Raw genomic sequence first — 19,982 nt, 5'->3', positions numbered from 1 at the left:
GAGAGAGAGAGAGAGAGAGAGAGAGAGAGAGAGAGTCTAAATAATTATCCTATTACTAATTACTTCAAGAAGTTAAAGGGAAAAAAAAGGCCCATCACATACCAAAACATTCATATGAACTCACTCTTTGTGGTTGCAAGAAATGTAAACAAAGTGGTTTCCCATCAATGGGGGAAATGTCTGGGGGGAAAATTTTCTGGTATATGAATATGGAATGTTATTATGTAGTAAGAGAAGACAAATATGAGAAAGAGAAACTTGGGAAGGTTTATATGAACTATATAGAAAGAAATAAGGACAAAGGGCAATATACATGACTATAATAATGACGATGAAAAGTTGACTAAAATTCCTGTGAATCCTGAGTAATTGCATAAACAGTGTTTGTCCTAGAGAAAGATCATTCATCATGATAGTGAGATATACTTCCCTTTTCATGATTAAGAAAGAAGATCAGGGCCAAATGTTGGTTTTACTGTAAGGTGGGGTTATTTGATCAGGCTTTTTTGTTTGTTTAGTTGTACATCTTTTTTGCAAAGGAAGACTGAATTAGAGGGATAGGGATTGAAGGTTAATGTGAAGAAAAAAATGTATTGAGTAAATCCTTGATAAAAGAAATAATCTATTGGAATTTTTTTTTCATTAAGGCCAACCTAGTCTGTTAAGACATCCCCGGTCTATCTGCAGACCTCTTCACTAATTGCCTATTGGGTATTTCAAACACAATGTCTCACTGACAGCTCAAATTTAACGTATCTAAAGCAGAGCTCTTCTTTATTATCTTCCCTCAACCCATCCTTCTTTCAAATTTAGTTTTTTCTATTGTGAGTACCACTCTCCTTCCTACTTCCCAGATTATCAACTTTAGGATTATCCTCTATTCCTCACTTCCCAAATCCAATGACCAGATCTTACCATTTGTACCTCTACAGCATCCCACATACACTTCCTTGCTACTCATATACTCACTTCTATCATTACATCAACTCTTATATAAACTATAGCAATGGCTTCCTAACTTCCTCTCTGCCCCCATCCAGCCTTTCAATACTTGAATCTATCCCTATAAATCTGCCAAAATGTTTTTCCTTAAGAGTAAATTTGACCATGTCACACTACTACTCAATAAAATCCATTGCTTTCATGTTATCTCTAGGATAAAATAAAAACTCCTATTTTTTTTCTTTTATAGCCCCTTATAACCATGCCTCAACTATCTATCTTTCTTTTTCTAAGCAATTGGGGTTAAGTAACTTGCTCAAGGTTACATGGCCAGGTGTTTCTGGGTGGATGTGAAGTGTCTGAGACTGGATTAGATCCCAGGTCATCCTGACTCTGGGGCCAGTGCTCTTACTCGCTGTGCTACCTGGCCGCGCCCCCCCCCCCAACTATCTTTCTAACCTTATTGTTTTACAGTCTAGCCAAATTCACCTCCTCTTTATTCCTCACACACATTGTTCATCTCCATTCCTTTCTCACCCCTGCCTCATGTAGCCACTTCCTTCTAGATGAAACTAAAAGCACTATTGTCTACATGGATATCCTTAATCCCCAACTGTTTCCACCCTCTCCAAACTGTATCTATAAATAAACCATATTTACTTTTTATTTATTCTGTATATATTTTCATGTGTTCATATAGTTTCTGCCACTGGATTGTAAGTTCCTTTGGTGGCAGGGGTTGTTTCATTTTTGGTTTTGTGTCTTAAACTCTTTATTGATTATTTGAAATGTTTAATCAGCCAACAAATGTGCACTCAGCAAGTATATTTGCCACTCTCGTCAACTGGAAATGAGGATATTCACATAGAAGAGCAATGGGATTTCATTTCTTGTTCAACATAGGCAGGAGTTTTAAGTGAATTGTTACCAAACCAAGTCTAAATGGTTTTAGAGAGGCAGCTTCTTTTCAGTGCTTCCAGTGGGGAGAGCACTGTACCTCATCTGTACAAAATAGCAGGTAATTGTTAAGCAATAAAATATCTATTGATCACAAAAGTCTAGTTAAGATTTTTAAATGCCACCTGAGAACCAATGGATAACACTTTGACATCCCTGCCCCCTACACAGCCTACTTCTTTGTCTCCTTATTTCCTCTAAAATAAAATACAAAATCCTCTGTTTAGCATTTAATTTTTTTAAAAGCAATTGGGGTTAAGTAACTTGCTCAAGGTTACACGGCCAGTTATTATTTCTGGGTGTGGTGCTGAGTATCTGAGCCCGGATTTGATCCAGGTCATCCCGACACTGGAGCCGGTGCTCTTACTCGCTGAGCCACCTGGCCGCCCCTCTCTGTTTAGCATTTAAAGCCCCTTATAGTGAGGCTCCTTCCAGTCTTCCTATTCATGATTTCCCTCTATGCAGGGTATAGTCTAGCTATACCAATGTACATGTTTCTTACACATGACATTGTACTTCCTGATTCCATCCATGCCTTTGTGTTGGCTGCTTCCATTCCTGCTTGTAATGTTCTCCCTCCTTATCTCCACCTACTCACTTTCCTGGGATCCTTCTAGACTCTGCCCCAACCCCACTGTCTAGAGAAGGCCTTATTGCCCCTGCGTGCTTTCCCTCTGAGATGACTTCCTATTTTTACCTTTTACTCACATAATTGTTTCCATGCTGTCTCCCTCATTAGAAGGCGAGCTTGTAGACAGCAGGGAGCATTTTTTTTCCTTTCTTTGTATCCTTAGTGCTCAGCGCATTTTTGTTTAGTTTTGTCCAACTCTTCATGACCATTTTTGAGGTTTTCTTGGCAAAGATACTGGAGTCATTTGCCATTTCCTTCTCTGGCACATTTTACGTATGAGGAAACCGAGGCAAACAGGCTTAAGTGACTTGCCCAGGGTCACACAGCTAGTAAATGTCTGAGGCCATATTTGAACTCAGGAGGATGAGTCTTCTGGACTCCAGGCCCTCTACTCTATACACTGTGCCTCCTAGTGTAGTCATCACTTAATAAACACTTGTTGACTAACTGAATGAATGCAGTTTTTCTAAAGAAACTAATTCGAGGCAAGTATCCTTAGAATTTAGGTGAACTAACATGAAAGGGAATGTAACATCATGAATATAAGACTAACCTTAGAGTCAGGAATACCGAGTTAAAATCCTACCACTGACATATATTGGTTGTGTGACATTGTATAAATAATGTATTTCTGTAATCTGTATTAGTAGAGAGTTTGCTTACCTGTAGTTACCAGGACTGATAAGATCATAGGGCAGGGTGAAAAAAGTATACTTATAATATATTGTAAACTTTTGAAATTAAAATCCAAACTGGGTCTCTCAGCTGCATTATGATTTACAGTACTATTTACTGGAGCTTCATGAATCACTGAACCACCATAAATTTTTGAAAAACACTCCTAAAATATAATGGAAAGTAGTTATATAGCTTTGGCCTGAGGAATAATACCTCTTATAGTATATATCTTTGAGGGAGCTTAAGGCTCTTTTTATAAACTATCTCATTAATTCTCAGAGTATTTCTGTTAGTAAGGGATAGATATTATTATCTCCATTTTACAGATGAGGAGCCTAAGGCACTGAAATAAGAGGTCAAGAGGCATAGACAAGGTCATGTATAAAATCTATATGGTTGCTTAGAACAGAACTTTCCTTTTTTGTTGTTTTGACATCATTCTTATCAAAGTCTCATATTTCCCAAGTTTAGTCTATCTTGTCTCTCTTTTTTGTCACCTTGAATTTCATTCTTTTCTTTCTCTATCAGTCCACTTAACCTTCTTTCACCTCCTTTTCTTCCCCTTTCACCTCTAGGACTGGTTCCCTTCAATTATTTCTTCTCCCTGCAATATCTTTAACCTCTTCTTATGCCTTGTTCCTTCCCACAAACACACATGAATCTTCCAAGCCTTGAAGGAAATATAATATTTGGCCATGCTATTCCTTCTAGCTATCATCCTGTTCCTCTCCTTCCATAAATAGATGGTGGTCAAAATGTTGAACAGGATAGGAATCTATGAGACTGTATTAATCTCTTGGTATTGACATTACTATTTCTCTTATTTTATTGCTCCTACTTCTTATGGGTATATAAAGATGATGCTATTGTTCTTGACCCTTTCCTCTGTGGTTTCTTCTTGGAAATTATTGGCCACCTTCTCAATTTTTAAATGTCATATTTGTTGTTTTTAAGGATATGAACTGACTTTTTAGGAAAAAAATTAGTATTTTTCTTTTTTCAAAATGCAATTTAAAAATTTTGGTTAGTTCAGAGTTTACTGTCACATACATTCTTTCTATAGTATTCTTGGTCATCAGATTAAAATTGAAGTGTCTTTAGCAGTCAGGTAGACCATCTTCTTCATTTTATAGATGAGGAAACTTAAGTTGAAATAGTTGCTGATAAATAGTAAGCGGTAAAGCCAGGCTTTAAAGCCATGTCCTCTAATATCAAATCTAGTGCATCTTCTACTAACCCTATAAGAATTGGTCATTCATAATCTTTATGAGATTCATCCTGCCCTCTGCCAACAATTCATTGTCCTGGCATTGGACAAAAAAAGTAAATTCTCTTCTTAAATACTATCTAGTCAACTGTTCACTTTGCACAGTCTAATTATGCTTACAAAGTCAAGACATTCAGTGGGAAGAAGATGAAACACTGGCCTCTCTAAGTCCTTCACTTTCCTACCTGGTACTTCAAAGTCATTTTTGATACCTTTTATATTTCCCTTAATCTTAACATTTGTTCTCAAATAAATCAGTGGAAGTGGGCAGCAGCAAGTAAAGGGGTCAATCTAAAGGACCTCTAAGTCTCCTTTCAGCAGAATGCATGAAGCCATGAAATTATAATAAGGTTTTTGCACCCCCTCTCCATTTCTCAGATACATTTCTGTGCCTTTGATGCCTGAATCACTCCCTGTTCACCTCTGTCTCGTTAGATCCCTTGCTAACTTCAGGACACACCTTAAGTACCACCTCTTACTTGAGGCCTATCTGATTCCACCCAGTTTCTTGTACCTCTCTCCACTATCCAAATAATGGATTTGTATATACTTTTTAAAAGTTTTTTTTGAGTATATCCCCTTCTCCCAAGGGATAGAAGTCCCTTTAAAGAAAGGAAAGATTTCATTTTACTCTTTGTATCACCAGTATCTAGCAAAATGCCCAGATATAGGAGACGCTTAAAAACATGTTTTGAATGAATGATTTAATAAATGTTTTCTAGGAGGATAGCACTGCTCCACATTAACTACATAATGTCTACATCTAGCTCATACTTTCCTGCTCAGTAGGGAGGAAACAATTCCGTTGATGGGTCTTTCTGAGGAACCTGTCAGAATTGCTGTTGACCTTCCTAGATTGCTTCTTCCATAATTTCTTCAAAACTTTCATCCCTGCTAATAACAGAGTAGGGGAATATTTCTCAAGCATTTTATCATTTTCTTTTAGGAAAATTGTCTCAAAGAACAAAGTATCAGAAGTAGCCTTAGACATAACAAGTCACATATATCCTGGAATGATATATTCATTCTCAGTTCCTCATTCTCAAGATGCACCACCATCTCTATAGATTCTAATTCCAAACTTTTCTGAATACTGACTGCTTTAAATATTATTGGGCTATGCCTGCCACTGAGAAGTGATTTTTACTTCCTTACCTCCATTCTCCATTAGTTTACTAAATCTATGGAGTGTAATAATAGTAATAGACATGGTGTCAATCACTTGTTTTACACACACACACACACACACACACACAATATTTTGCTTTTATCCTTCAGTCAGCTTCTACTGGCAAATATAAGTAATGAGAAATTAGCATCATGACCTATGCTGCATAACCACAAAAGCATTTTTAATATGTCCACTATATTTCCAGCTGGAAAAAAATGTGTGTTGAATTATTTTGTCTCATGTTTCCTAAATGTTCCTTTTTCCTCAAAATTTAGATTGGTGTGCTCCCTGATTTTTTTTTTTTTGCTTAGTATTACAAATCTCATTGCGCAGCTGAAAGAATGTTATTTTATTAACCTGTTATAAAAAGAGATCACATGAGTCAGTGATACAATAGTGCTATTATAATGTAGCCCCTCTAATATAATATTGCAATTTCAGGGAGTAGAAGATAGTTGAATTTTTCATGAACCACTCTATTAAATAATCTACTTTTGTCTTTGAAATAAATTTCATTCATATACAGAACTTGCTTCAAAAGTAAAAGCATACTTCGATAAAATAAAAGTGTAAATGAATATGTGTTTGCAAATAGGAATACTACTTTAAAAATCAATATTCTGTATTCTAGTCTGAACATGCTAAGTGGTCTATTTCTACCACTGGCACCACCATTCATGTGTGTATGGAAGTTTAGATTTTTCTTATAACTATTCTTCTTCCCTCATTTCCCAAACTTAGTAATTTACCAAAACCTATTGATTTGGCCTCCATAAACTCTTACATCTAATTCTTTAATTTATGTTATCACTAACCAAATATAGAACCTAATTAATGCTTCTATAGACTGTTGTCCCCTAATATTTTAATTTTCTTTCCTTTACAATCTTACCTTTAAATAAACCAGAATAATTATTCTCATGCCTGAATTAGGTTGTATCACCCAAAATTCTTCAATCATATTCTATTATCCACTGAATAAAGTTCAAGTTCCTTTGACTTGTATTCAAGGCCTGCCACAATCTGACCCCAGCCTACTTTTTTATCTATAAATATGTAATAGGGTTATAGGGGTCAGGTAGGGTAGATGGTACAGTAAATAAAGTAATGTGCTTGAAGTCAGGAAGATCTGAATTTAAATCTTACCTCAGACACTTATTAGCTATGTGGCAAAGAACTTAACTCCCTGTCAGTTTCCTCATCTGTAAAATAAGAGGGGTGGACCTCTAATATTATATCCAGCTCAGAATCTCAGATCTGATCAGAGGTTGACAGTTGTCGTGCTGCTCCCAGCCATGTGCTCTACACTCTAGCCAAACTAAACTATTCTGTCTTTGTCTCTTTTTGTCTCTCTCATTTTTTCTCTTTTCCATCTCTGTGCCTTTGTTTCTTTTGTCCTCTTCACCTATGAAATCCCTACTCATTCTTTTAACATAACTAAAATTCTCTTCCTTGTGAAGCTTTCCTCCAGTTTCCTAATCAGTAATTATTTTCCAACCCTTCAATTTCACAAAGTACTTTCACTTCCTTAATGTATTTTACCTGCATTACAGTTATCTATGTATGTGCCATGGTTTTATACTGTTAAGTTCCATAAAGGTAGGTGCCATGTTTAATGAAGACTTTACATTTTGCCTAATGCCTTGAGTAGTGTATAATTGTTTATTAAATATAAATAGATGCTAAAAATTTGTAATCCCTAATAATGTCTTCAGGAAAAATTATTCAATTGTTGTGGACACTTTCCATTAATAAAAATTGCCCTTTAGTATGTGAGCTCCCAAATCTATGAAAACCATCAGTAACATAAAGCTAAATCTAATTGTCCTATGGACTGTTCTTATTATATGTGAGTTTTGTTATGTATGTGTGTGTGTGTGTGTGTGTTTTAAAGATTTCTTCATTTGTATTGAACATTTTTTTCCTGAATTAGGGACAACAGAATCTTTAAAAAAATTATTTGGCAGATGCTAAATATATAAAGATACTAAATAATAAATAAGATGATAAATATAAATTGATTTTTAGAATATATCCCATCTCTTCTTCTGTAACCCTTGCTATTCTGTCTTAAAACCAGTAGCCCTGCCTGTCCATGATTTCTCTTTCATGAAGCTCAAAGTAAGAATGTAAGTTCTATATGCAGAGAATTCTGCTGGGCAATGTGAAGTTCATTGACTGTTTGACTTTTTACTTTTTATGTAGTAATTTATTTTCTTTTTACTTCATGATTTTCTTGCAGTTTTATATTGTACTGTTACTAACTATTACATATCCTAATTCCAGATCCACTGAATTATATCATTATCAATCCTGTATCTATGTATAGTAATTGAATGGGAGACTCGGTCAAGTGTTTCACTAAAACCTTGGTATATTTTAGCTGCAACATTCCCAACCCCTACATACCTCACCCACGATCTAGTCCCCTGTCAAAAAATGAAATGAAGTTAGTCTGGCATAGTTTGTGCTTGATGAGGCTGTGCTAACTCTTTATGATTACCACTTCCTTTTCAATATGTTAACTATCCTTTTTATAATATATTCTAAATTACTACCTGGAATCAAAGCCAAGTTCAGTGATCTATAAAACACAGATCCCATTCTTATCTATGGGTTGTTGTTGCTTTTAATTGAGACAATATTTGCCCTTCCCTAAGCCTATGACACCTTTCGCATTTTTCTGTGATCTTTCAGAGATTACTGACAGGGGCTTGATAATCATCATCACCATTCTTTCAGTCCTGTGGCCTATAACTCTTTGGAGCCTAGTAACTTGAACTCACCAAAGGTAGCTAGGTGCTTTTTTTTTTTTTTTACTATCTCCATATTTTATATCAGATTTCAACTCCCTTTAACTATTTTTATCAAGAACTTTCTAACACAAGGGTGTTTTTCCTGGCAGGAGTAGTTCTGATTTATCACCATCATCAGTTATCATTATCTCATTCACCATGAGCATTGATGCTTCACGTTGTCTAATTCTTTTCTTGTCCCCAATATAGTTAGTTCTTCCTCCCCCTCTTTGACTTACCCAATCCATCTTTAAAAATAGTGCCAAAATATGTAATAATATGCAGATATGATCATAGTGTTGCTGTGCTCAAAAAGCCTAGCAGTTTGCTATCGACCACCAGTAGCTGGCAACTAGAAGCCCTGAGCCTATGGTCAGGAAAGTTTGAGTTCAAATTTGGCCTCAGACACTTGCTAGCTATGTGACCCTGAGCAGGACACTTAACCTCTGTCTCTAAAATAGAGATAATAATAGCACCTACCTTTTAGGGTTGTTGTAAGAATCAAATAAGGTAATGTTTGTAAAGTGCTAGCACTATTCTGGTATAGCACATTGCTTACTAAATGCTCTTTCCTTTCATTCTTTCCAATAAGTATAATCCAAATTCTTTATAAGACCTGCTATTCAAAAACCTCGACAATCGGACTTACCTGATAATTTATGTTCACTCTGTGCCACATCCCTGTTGATCAACTGATAGTCCTCTGACCTAATTTTTTTTTCTTCTTATTCCCTATCTTTATACCCATTTACCTAGAATGGATTGCAACCATCTTTACCTTTTGACTTTCTTCTCCTTTTTCTAAGCCTCACCTTTAGCATCACTCCATCCAAGATACCTTCCTTGATCCCGTAGCTAAAGGTTCTCTTTCTCTTCTTGAATTTCTCAAATACAGTTGTATATTTAATATGCACTTAATAATTTTCTAACATATTATATTATAGTAATTCTGTCTATCTTAGTTTCTATTAGATTGTAAGCTACTTAAGGGCAGACCCTATATTAGTTTTCATCTTTGTATCTCATAAAAAGTATCTAATAAATGTTTAATGAATTAAATATCCATTGTCTCCAATACTCCAATGGATCTGTCATCTCATTAATATGGCTACTCCTTACAGTGGTATAGATTGCAAATCTGAACATCCTGTGTAATAGTTGTATGTTTTCCTCTGTAAATCCCCTCAATTTCCCCACTCAACCTTGTAGGGGTCTTCCTGTCCGCAATAGTATATGGATTCTAATGTAGTGTTTGGACTGGCCACTGAATGTCCTCATTTATAGTCTATGACCAACTTTTTTTTCCATTTTTTGAAAATCCAGGGTCAAAATTATATGTGCATAGTAATATCTAATATTTGAGTAAACATCAGTCTATAGTGATCAGTGTTTTCATCCATTGTCATATAATTGCTATCCATTTTGCCTTTAGTAAAGCCTTGATATTTTGTGAGATATAAATATAGCCAACCATGGACAATATTTTTTTCTGTCAAAAGTGTTTAAAAATTAGCAAGTTTTAATATGCAATAATTTTATTCCCATCAGCTTTTATTATACTGTGAGCTCTTTGAAAACAACAACAATTTAAAAAATTTGTTTTGTTTTTACCTTTATTTGTAGCCTCAGTATTTAGTAGAGTGCCTGCCACATAATGGACACCTGATAAATGCATGTTGACTTGACTTGTTGACTTCCAAAATCATAAGCATTAATTTTTATAGACAGTTTATATGTTTTAGCTATATCAGAAGTGACAGTCTCTAAAGTGATCAAGTATGAATTTATTCTTGTATCAATCAAGATTTTTTATGTGATTTTTATGTAATATTGCTGTTGCATGGTCCTTTTTTTTCTGAAAGAGATCTCTATGGATCCATTTCAAAAGATAACACCTAATTTATGAAATGTTTAAAAATATTTAACTTTTTATATACTTATTAAGTTATAGGCATTGCTGTAATTAACTCGTGTTTTAAAATCAATTATTTCAAAACCTTCACAATTAGTGACATTCAGAATCTCTTCTCTTGCAGCCATTTCGTAGAGTGACGTTTTCTGTTGTGAGTCAGCCTCAGGACCCACATCAGGGGTCATTGCAGAGTTGCTATGACAGCGGGCTGGAGGAGTCAGAAACACCAAGCAGTAAGAGTTCATCAGGGCCAAGACTGGGTGCCCTTCCACTCCCAGAGGACAACTATGAGAGGACTACGCCGGATGGCAGTGTTGGTGAGGCAGAGCATATGGAAAATGGTAGGGACAAACACAACATTCACACACATAATCACGCTAGAGAGCCATAATAAGTAGACTTGTGGAAAGGTCAGTCTAAAACTAAAATAAAATAGCTTAAACTAAAACTATTTTATTTTAAAATGATGAGGTTTGCTAAAAAGCAGGAATACCAAATAAGGGATCATAACTCAACAAATAAAATCAACTGAAATTGTTCCGTTATCTTAAAACTATTCCTCTGAAACAGTAAATTTGCTTCTAAAAATGTCAGTGAAGTAAGTCAATGTGGAGGAAACAATCCAGGCACAATTCTTTATAACAGAAATTGATAAAGGCCTCATGTACTCGTTTTCTTCTATTCATTTTTGTCATGCAACTATTTCTTCAACTGCAAATGTCCAGTCTTACTGAAAAAAAAAATGGCAATGAAAACACCTTGCTCAACTCTCATTTCTCCCAGGGATTAAGAAAATATATTGTCAAAAATTATATTTGGCTTCAACTAGGTACTACAAGAGTCAGAGGAGGAGGGCAAAGTTTATAGTATATTATGACAATTCTATTAGAATTTGCTACTTTAATGCAATATTCTAATTTATATAGGAAGAAAAGAAACACCTTTTTTTCTCATATTGTTGTGAGGTGTTGGATTAATATTCTTTTATATAAGAAAAAAGAATAGCAAATAGTAAATATTTAGTGACAGTTTATTTTAGGGCCGAGAATGAAAAACAAATCATTTACAAATTTATAACATTTAAAACATTTTCCAGGACACATAATAGATTTATTTTTAGACTACAAGTGTTACTATTAGTGTATGCCCAAAATAATAGGTTTTTGTTAGTCTGTGGAATGCTGAAGTTTTGATTATCTTTGTAATTATTACAAATGTATGTATATACATATATACATATATGTATACAGGTAGAAACGTATGTTTACATGTAGGAGAAAGGAGATTTTCAAGTATTTTCATGATAGCACAAAATCACAAGCTGGCATTAGATGAGTTCAGTAATTGGCTTAATGCTTAGTGATGGTCCTTTCCTATTCTGTCCCCAAATTGAAATAAAACTGTCCTTTAAAAAGTATACTCTTTTCTGTAGCGAAAATATGCAAATTAATAAATACATTAGAAGTTTAAAAATTGATATTTTTTTTTATATAGCAACTTTGAAATTGGGCATCATAGTATAGAATGGAATAACTGACCAAGAGTGAAATTATTATTAAAGTTAATCATTAAATAATTATTTTGACAACATTCACCATTATTGTTTGGCTGAGTAGGTCTGATCTTGGATCTAATGATTGATGGTCCATGTTGTTTAATTATTCAGGGTTCAAATTGGCATTTTGCCTTATGGCTACGAAGGCATGCTTATCTGTGTGTATGATAGTGTGTATTTATATGGGCAGAAGGAGTTTGTTATGTTGTCTTTAAGTTGAAGAGCCCTTTGGAGCCACACATGATAGATTTTAAGAATTTAAATTTTAAATTGAAATGCTGGTGACTGTGTAGATAAGATATATGTTGGCAATCATTTGGCCAGTGATAAGTTTCCTCTGGAAAATTGTATCACCTATAGAGCATATTTAGAGGAAGGCAGCATATACTTTATCAGTCTGAAATGAATTTCTAATCCTCACCAGTAGTTTTCATTGAACATAATGATTTTCTTAATCCACTGAGAAATCTATAAATGGCAAAATATTCATTTATGTGTTATTTTGGCTTTTTAAAAACATTTAGTTTCATTAGTAGACAGATTTAACCTCTTGACTATTATAATATAAGTCATCTTCAACTTACTTTGACAGTTTTTAGTTCTTGTATGAATATTCAATTTCTAGAAAAAATAAGAAGATAAAAATAACTCACCAAAACATAATCATGTACCACATGTATGTTACATTTTAGGAAATATGCCATAGAATAAGTCACAGGTGTGACTATCATTAGGGAAAACACTTAATTTGAAATGCTTCCCAGGGGACACTCTGCACCATTTATTTAAAAAAAAGTCACAGTCACTTTATTTTGAACCCTAACAAAGGTGAGAGCTTTCATTATGAAAGTGATCCTTCTGGCCTTGGGATTTTGCTGTTGCTTTTGAAATTCTGGATTTATATAGTGGCTTGTCATCTGCTTTGCAGAAATTCATTTTAGCAATGTTCTGTAGGTAATGACAGAAGGAGAAATGATGCACTTCAGTTTCTCTAAATGGAGCAGTTGACATTTGAGGGAGAGTTCTGTTAGGTCCAAGTTTTCAGATTACTTGTCTAGCTGTAAAGTACAATTGAATCCTGGAATTTGGTAATTTCATCTTCCATATTAATGGATCATTCTGACATAAATAGAATTGGAATTGAAACCTGTCAAATATTCATTTGTCATATTTAATTGGAATCCAGGTAATCTGGAGTGTCTTGCTTGGTTAGGTTTTAATCAGGATTTGTATTGGATTTCCATTTGGATTTTCCATGAAAATACCGTTTTGGATGTTGTCCTTGTTCTTAATTGGTATAATTTCAAATATTTACCATTTCATTCCAACCTGTGTGAAACAATGCAGTTATAACTAATTGCTTTGGCTTTATTTTCATTTTAAAGTTTGAAAAGATAATTTACAGCACAGTAACATAAAGCCTTCCAGTGTTGTGATGCATACTATGCATAAACTGGGACAACTAATAAAAACAAGTTATTATAATGGCTTAGTATAGTGAGGGAAAGTACCTGAGATCTTAGAAAGTTGAAGGGAATGAGCAATGAATCACAGCTCATTTGTAAATCAGAGGACTTCTTTTACATCTTCTCATTTAGCACAATCCAAGAAGGAGCAGGAATTAGACCATTATGTTCAGTTCTTTTTAAATAAACTATATGCCATATTGCATGTCATATAGGTATTACATGCAAAATAATAAATTAATTCAATAAGCATTTCTTATCAAACATGCACCAGATACGGTGGTAGGTACTGGGGATGCAAACACAAAGTAGTCCCTGCCTTCAGAGAGCTTACATTTGAATGTTCTTATATTCCTTTTATCTTTGGTGGTAGAGGATGAGAAGAGGAATACAATATGATTGCTTTGAACTTGAATATGAAAAGGTAATATTAGGAGATCTATGAGTTGACAAGACTAGGTAAAACAGATCTCAGCTAAAAGAAAGCAGAAAATCCCAGTCTAGATATTTATAATGAAGGTGAGATGGCTTTGAGCAGGGAAGGTATCAAACTAAAAGACTAAATTGCCTATTAGTTCAGTAAAGTATTTATCCTCCTTCCTTACTCTTTCAATCCTTCTCCATCAGTTTTGAAGTTTTGCGCTTTCCCCCTATCTCTGTGATGATGTCTGCCTCTCACCTTAGACATGCACACAACTAAAACTCCCTGTTATGCTTTATGCTGGTGTTCCTACTCTGGTTGAATCTGAGGAGGACTGCAGTCAGTCAGACTACCTGGGACCCAGTCCTGTGCTGCTTGATGCTAAAGAAATAACCCTCTGCCTGAGGTTTGGTTTCTTGATGTAATTAGAGGTTTGGTCCCTAAGATTACTTCTAGCTCCTACATTCTGTGCTCACCACTGAACTGATATTTACCCTTGTTGTATTGCTCCTCTTCAGTTCTAGGCTTTCTGTTTCTTCCATGGTGACAGCCAGGTTGATGAATGATTGTGGCTAGGCTAACGGAAACTCAAGACTCCCTTCTGCTCCCTAAAACCATCTATACAGATGATAAATTTGTGATTTAAGTCCAATGAATGATGGAAACTTCTGTCCAGATTGGAGGGGAGGTCAGCACACGGACAGAGAATATATTGGGGCAGACTGAGTCTTGTAGAAACTCCACTAAGTTATACCACATCAACAATGCCCTGCACCTAGAGTAGGTGCTAGGACAGTGTAGGTCAAACTATTGACTGTCCTTTAAACACCTTCTAAATATTGGTTCTCCTCCCATCCATCTTCATCTGCGCCTTGGACTTAGTAGATGTTTTCTAGGTAAAGGATGAAAAAGAAAAGAAACAAAACACATTTCCATTTGTTGGGTGTAATTTTGCCAATAATATCCCCAAGGAAATCAAGGATATTGAATACTTGCTATCCAAAATAGACAGTAGCATATTTACAAAATCAAAGCAGAGTGATTTCAGTGACATTTAACAGAGACATGGATGATGTGTCTGATTTCTCTTGTTAAAATAGCTAGCTTTTTAGGTCTTCATTGTTTTTAATCATGACTTTTTTTTTTTACTTATTTAAGGCAGGTTTCTCAAAATAATTTAAATGATGTCAGAAAGTCAGCCATTGCAACATCTTAATTAATTTCAGTACCTCTTCATTCACTTTTTGCTTTGTGTGAATTTGTGTCTTTACACATTAATATTTATAAAAATCTTAAGTCTTTTTTTTTAGTTTGTAAGGAAATAATCATAAATATAGTAAGTTTTGGGATATATTTACTTTATATTCCACATTCTTAGTTCCACCATTCCTATAACAATGCAATTATTATTGCTTCTACATTGGCATCATTCAGTTCACAAACATTTGTTAAGTGACTGCTTTGTGCAAGCCACTGGGTTATGTACTAGAGAGTCACAGACAAGGACTGAATCATACTTGACTTTAAGTAGCTTATTGTTTGGTTTATAGGAGGCGGGAAAGTCATGAATGTGTATTTAAATATGATCTGACAGTGAGATGAGTGATTTAAGTCAGAGGTCCATAATGAAATGCTCTGAGATATCTGAGGAAGGAGAGATTATTTTCATCAGAGGACAGTGGAGAGGGGTAAAAGGAAATCTTTGAGTGACATTATCAGGATGACCCATTTAGAAGAGTTCTGTACCAGTCTGCACTGAAAAGAGATTAGAGTAAATCAGGAAAGCCAGTTAGGAGGTAATTACCATGGTCTAGATGAGAGAAGATGAGCACCTGAACAAAGGTGATTTCAGTGTAAGGTGTGAGAAGGGGACAAAAGGCAAGGGATACTGTGAAGATAAAATCTATGGCTTTTGAAAACTGATTATGTGTGGAGTGAGGGAGAAAAATAAGTCCAAGCTGACTCCAAGGTTATCAGCCTGGGCAATGGGGAGAACTGGCTTCCCATCAATAGAAACAGAGATGTTAAGGAGAGGCCTAGGTTTTGGAGGAAGATAACAAGTTCATATTTATATACCTAGAATTTGGGGTGCTTTTGGACATCCAGGACATCCAAAAGCTGTACAGCAGCAAGATGGAAATACAGGACCTGAGTAATGGTGCGTTTAATTGGTGATGGTGGAGATGTAGATTTGGGAGTCATCTACACACTATAATAATTTGAAATAAGAGAGTCAGTGAGATCACCAAACAAGACAATATACATAAGGAAGAGCCCCTGACATTTGTTTTATAAACTATAAACTCCATTCATTTTGCAATCAATAAAACCTGCTTCTTATGTCCACATTGGTGTCCTTTATAAGTGCACTGTGGATTACTCTTCCATGTAGTTACTTTAAATCTGAGAAGTTTTCTTCATTATTTTTTCAAAGTTACTGTAATCTTTGTGATTTTAAGTGTCATTGGTCTTAATAAACCCATTGACATATGTGTGGGAGAAAGAAGACAGGTACAAGGGATTGTATGGACTTGTCCTCTGGATGGAGATGAAAGGATATTTCAGTATCCAACCTTGTTTCTCATACTGCATCCAGAGAAAGGACTGATTGTTGCCTAAATTTGTGCTCTCTGCTATGTGTCAATAGTCAACAAAACAACCAATTTAATTGAATTCAGACTGAATATTGGACAGAGCTATTTGCTTCCATTTCCTTAATTTTATTCACTAAACAAAACAGCAAGTTTTTATTAAGTACCTTCTACTTTATTTTAAAAAAAAGCACTATAATAAATTCTGGGGTGAACCAAAAGACCCAGAGACTGCCTTCAAGGATCTTTTAGTCTAATAAGAGAGACACAAAATATACACAAGGATCATCCCCCAATTCACATACATGCCTAAATTATCTCCACAAAGTTCTACATGGTGTAATTGTAATATCTTAAATTAGACAGAAGGTGTTACATGTTTTCAAGGTAACATTTTTTGGAGGTAAATCATTATCTTTCTTTAATGTCAGGCCCACTTTTTCTACCTTAGGTGTCAGTATTCCAAATGCAAGATCCCTTTCTTATGTAGATAAAAATGTGAAGTGACTAGTAACCTGCAACTGGTCATGAGGTATATAGAAATCCCACTTTAGCAAAGCCCCCAAGCATTTCTAATCCAGGGAGAGACTGGAATGAATCAATCAGAATTTATTAAGATAATAATAGGATAATAAATAAGAATTTATTAAGCATCTGCTATATGCCAGGTACTGGGCTAAGAGGTGGGAGTATCAAGACAAAAGTGATATAGTTCTTGCCCTTGAAGAACTTACATTCTGTTGGAGAGACAACATAAAAATACCTAATTACATACATTCAAATACAAATCAGGCCCAAGCTAACCATGGATGAAAAGACACTATCAGCTAAACAATGAAAAATAGAGATGTGGAAAATGGTTCTAAGGCCCTTATCATGGCTTCAGACAAGTGACAACCAAGAGTCAGGTACAGTGATGGGCCCCGTCATTTCCACAGAATTAACAGTCTTTACCACATTGCTTAAGGGACTAAACAGAAGTTCTGGGGATGGCTAGATGTAATTCCAGGAACGAGCAGCTTTCCAGAAGAATCCTACTGTGAACAGTGTAATCAGAACAGTATATAGTAAACACTATTTACTCCATAACAAATCAAAGCAAAACTTTCACAGTAAATCAAAGTACAGCATTCACAATATGACAACTTATCACAGAAAAATCAAAATATAGTATTCACAAAAACTTATCACAGAAAATGGTCACAAAGTTTTGAACAAAGAATAGTGATTTAGTAACTAAAGCATTCACAAAATCCTTAATTCAATCACAAAGTACAGTAGTCAAAGTTTTCCACTCATGCATAGTAGGTTACAAATCAATTACTTATTCAGTCATCAATCGCTAAGTACAATCATTTAGTCAATCAATCATCTTTCCTTATTCACTATTCAATCATAAGAAAATACATAGACCCTCCACCCCTAGGTCACTAGTAAATTTACAATTTCTCAGTCAGTACACAGTACCCAAGTAAAGTCTTCTTTCAACTTGACTCAAGGCTGGCTCTTGGCTTCCATGGTTCCTCTTCCATGGTCCCAGCTCCCACTGTCACCTGGGTTCAAAGGCAGGCAGCTCCCAGTTCCTTGTCTAGCTCCTTGTCCAGTTCCCATTGTATGTTGAAGTTTACAGTGTCCAGTCCACCTCAAATCCCTCACAGTTCCTGTTTCTGGGAAGACAAAGCTTAACAGAACCATCATCAATTCACTATCTGCCTGAAATCAACTCAGACCCACCAACAAGATCTGAGAACTTAACACAAATCATCAACATAGAAATCAACATTGACCCACAAACAAGGTCCAAGAGGTCAGCACAAATCATCAGTAAAGTCCCAGGACCTCCAAAACCTTCCTCCAGGACTTCTGTAAGAATACAACCAGAAAATCTTTTTTCAGGGCTTCCAGTAAGTCCCCAGGGCTTCTATACAAAGTATCACAAACAAACGTAAGCACAGAGAGAGTAAACAGAGTGCCGGAATACCACAAGTGTTCCCCTTGACTCTGCCACTACAAGAGTCGTCTTTTCAGCTCCTGCTGTCTCTAGCCATGGGGCTCTCCTTATACAATCATTAGCTCCTCCCTAGGAGTTCACACGTTCTATTTCTTAACAGACTGAAACAAGGTATTAATTCAATAGCTGAAGCAATGTGTGAACCACTTCCATGCTTGCTATTATGCTAGGTGGTACAGTTAATAAAGCACTTGCCCTGGAGTAAGGAGGACCTGAGTTCAAATCAGACCTCAGACACTTAACACTTACTAGGTGTGTGACCTTGGGCAAGTCATGTAACCCCAATTGCCCTGCCTTTCCCCCTCCCCCTGAACCAAAGAATGAATGTGTGTATATGTAGATATGACAATAAATTATTTAAGATGCAATCATAATTTATTTAGTGTGAGATGTCTAAGTTATAGTATTAGTAACTATTCATTTCCCATTGAGAATGTGAATTGGTAACATATGGCAAAAATAAGAAAGAAATTATGAATAATTAGCATTTCTACCAGTATCCCAATCTTCATTTGCCTTATTTAAAAGTATTAATCATGTACTGATAACATATACAGTATGCATTGCTATTTTAAATTCTAATTTGGATTTAGGCTTCTTACTTTTACTTTGTACTTTTATGGGTAATTTTCCAAAGTACTGTGATGTTTGAAGGAAGTATATAGTTAATGTTGGATCTGAAAGTAACATTGGCAAGTTACTCTTCTGCCTCCCAGTAAAGTCTTGATTTTTCTGTACTTGCTAAATTGTTTCATCTTCAACTACCTATTTTGCTAACAAATGAATTTTTACTAAATTCACTCATTGAAAATATTTCTTATATCCTTGTTTATATCCTGTGCTCTTATACTTTGTATTATTAATTTGAACATGGTCAGCTCTTTATAGAAAGTCATCACTCCCGTGTTCTGTGTGGGTTTTAAAAAAATAGTTCTAGATGCTTGTTATATAACACTGCTGTTAGGCTTTTATAGAAATAATTAACGCAAATGTTAACCATGAATCCACCTCTAAGTTCTTCTAAAGATCACTTTATGATTTTCTTGATCCCTCATCACACCTTGCCTCCAGCTATTTGGGTGTCCTCCCCAAGGTCTCTGTAGATAGTATTTTTCAATTCAGTAAAGCCCCAGAATCTCCTTTTGAGGCCAAGCTACGTTACTCATTTTTCTTTGCTTTAATACGCCAAGTCTGTTCCTGCCTTCTTGGAAAAGAGCAGATTAGATTAGTTTGACAGGATTTATTCTTCATGATGCTACTCTGTGCTTTTTGTGCTGATTGAATACTTATTTTGATTATCTACCCCTTTCTCACCTTCTTCCCTTCCCTTCTTTTTTTTTTTTAGCATTTTTCTAACACGTTTGGTCTTTAGTTTCTTGGCTCATCTTTTTTTTTTCCAGTTTTGAAAGTATAGATCCTCTGTTAAGACTATTTTGAACCCTTGTTTCTTAGACAAAATGGATCTGCTAAATATCATTTCAATCTATATCATGTTGCTTTATTATCAGTGTATGTTTTCTCATTATTCATGTTCTGAAGTGGTGCCATGATCTCATCAGTTTGAGTGTTCCTTCCATTAACAAAA

General features: G+C 35.2%; 1 protein-coding gene across 3 annotated transcripts in view; it reads left to right on the top strand.

The window, feature by feature from the left end:
• Positions 1-19,982, top strand: part of PCDH7 (protocadherin 7) — a 496,511-nt gene that overhangs the window by 207,820 nt on the left and 268,709 nt on the right. For 2 of the 3 annotated variants that reach the window (XM_069068777.1, XM_069068798.1), the window contains exon 2: positions 10,478-10,694. In XM_069068777.1, coding sequence (XP_068924878.1) covers positions 10,478-10,694 — 217 coding nt within the window. The remainder of the gene's footprint in view (positions 1-10,477; positions 10,695-19,982) is intronic. The other variant, XM_069068787.1, reaches the window with a different exon arrangement.

Source organism: Petaurus breviceps, unplaced genomic scaffold (assembly GCF_028583685.1).
Source record: "Petaurus breviceps papuanus isolate PSGF00001 unplaced genomic scaffold, PetGlider_PUasm1.0 140, whole genome shotgun sequence".
NCBI lineage: Eukaryota > Metazoa > Chordata > Mammalia > Diprotodontia > Petauridae > Petaurus > Petaurus breviceps.
Note: the sequence above shows the minus strand (reverse complement) of the source record. Positions and strands in the feature narration are given on the sequence as shown.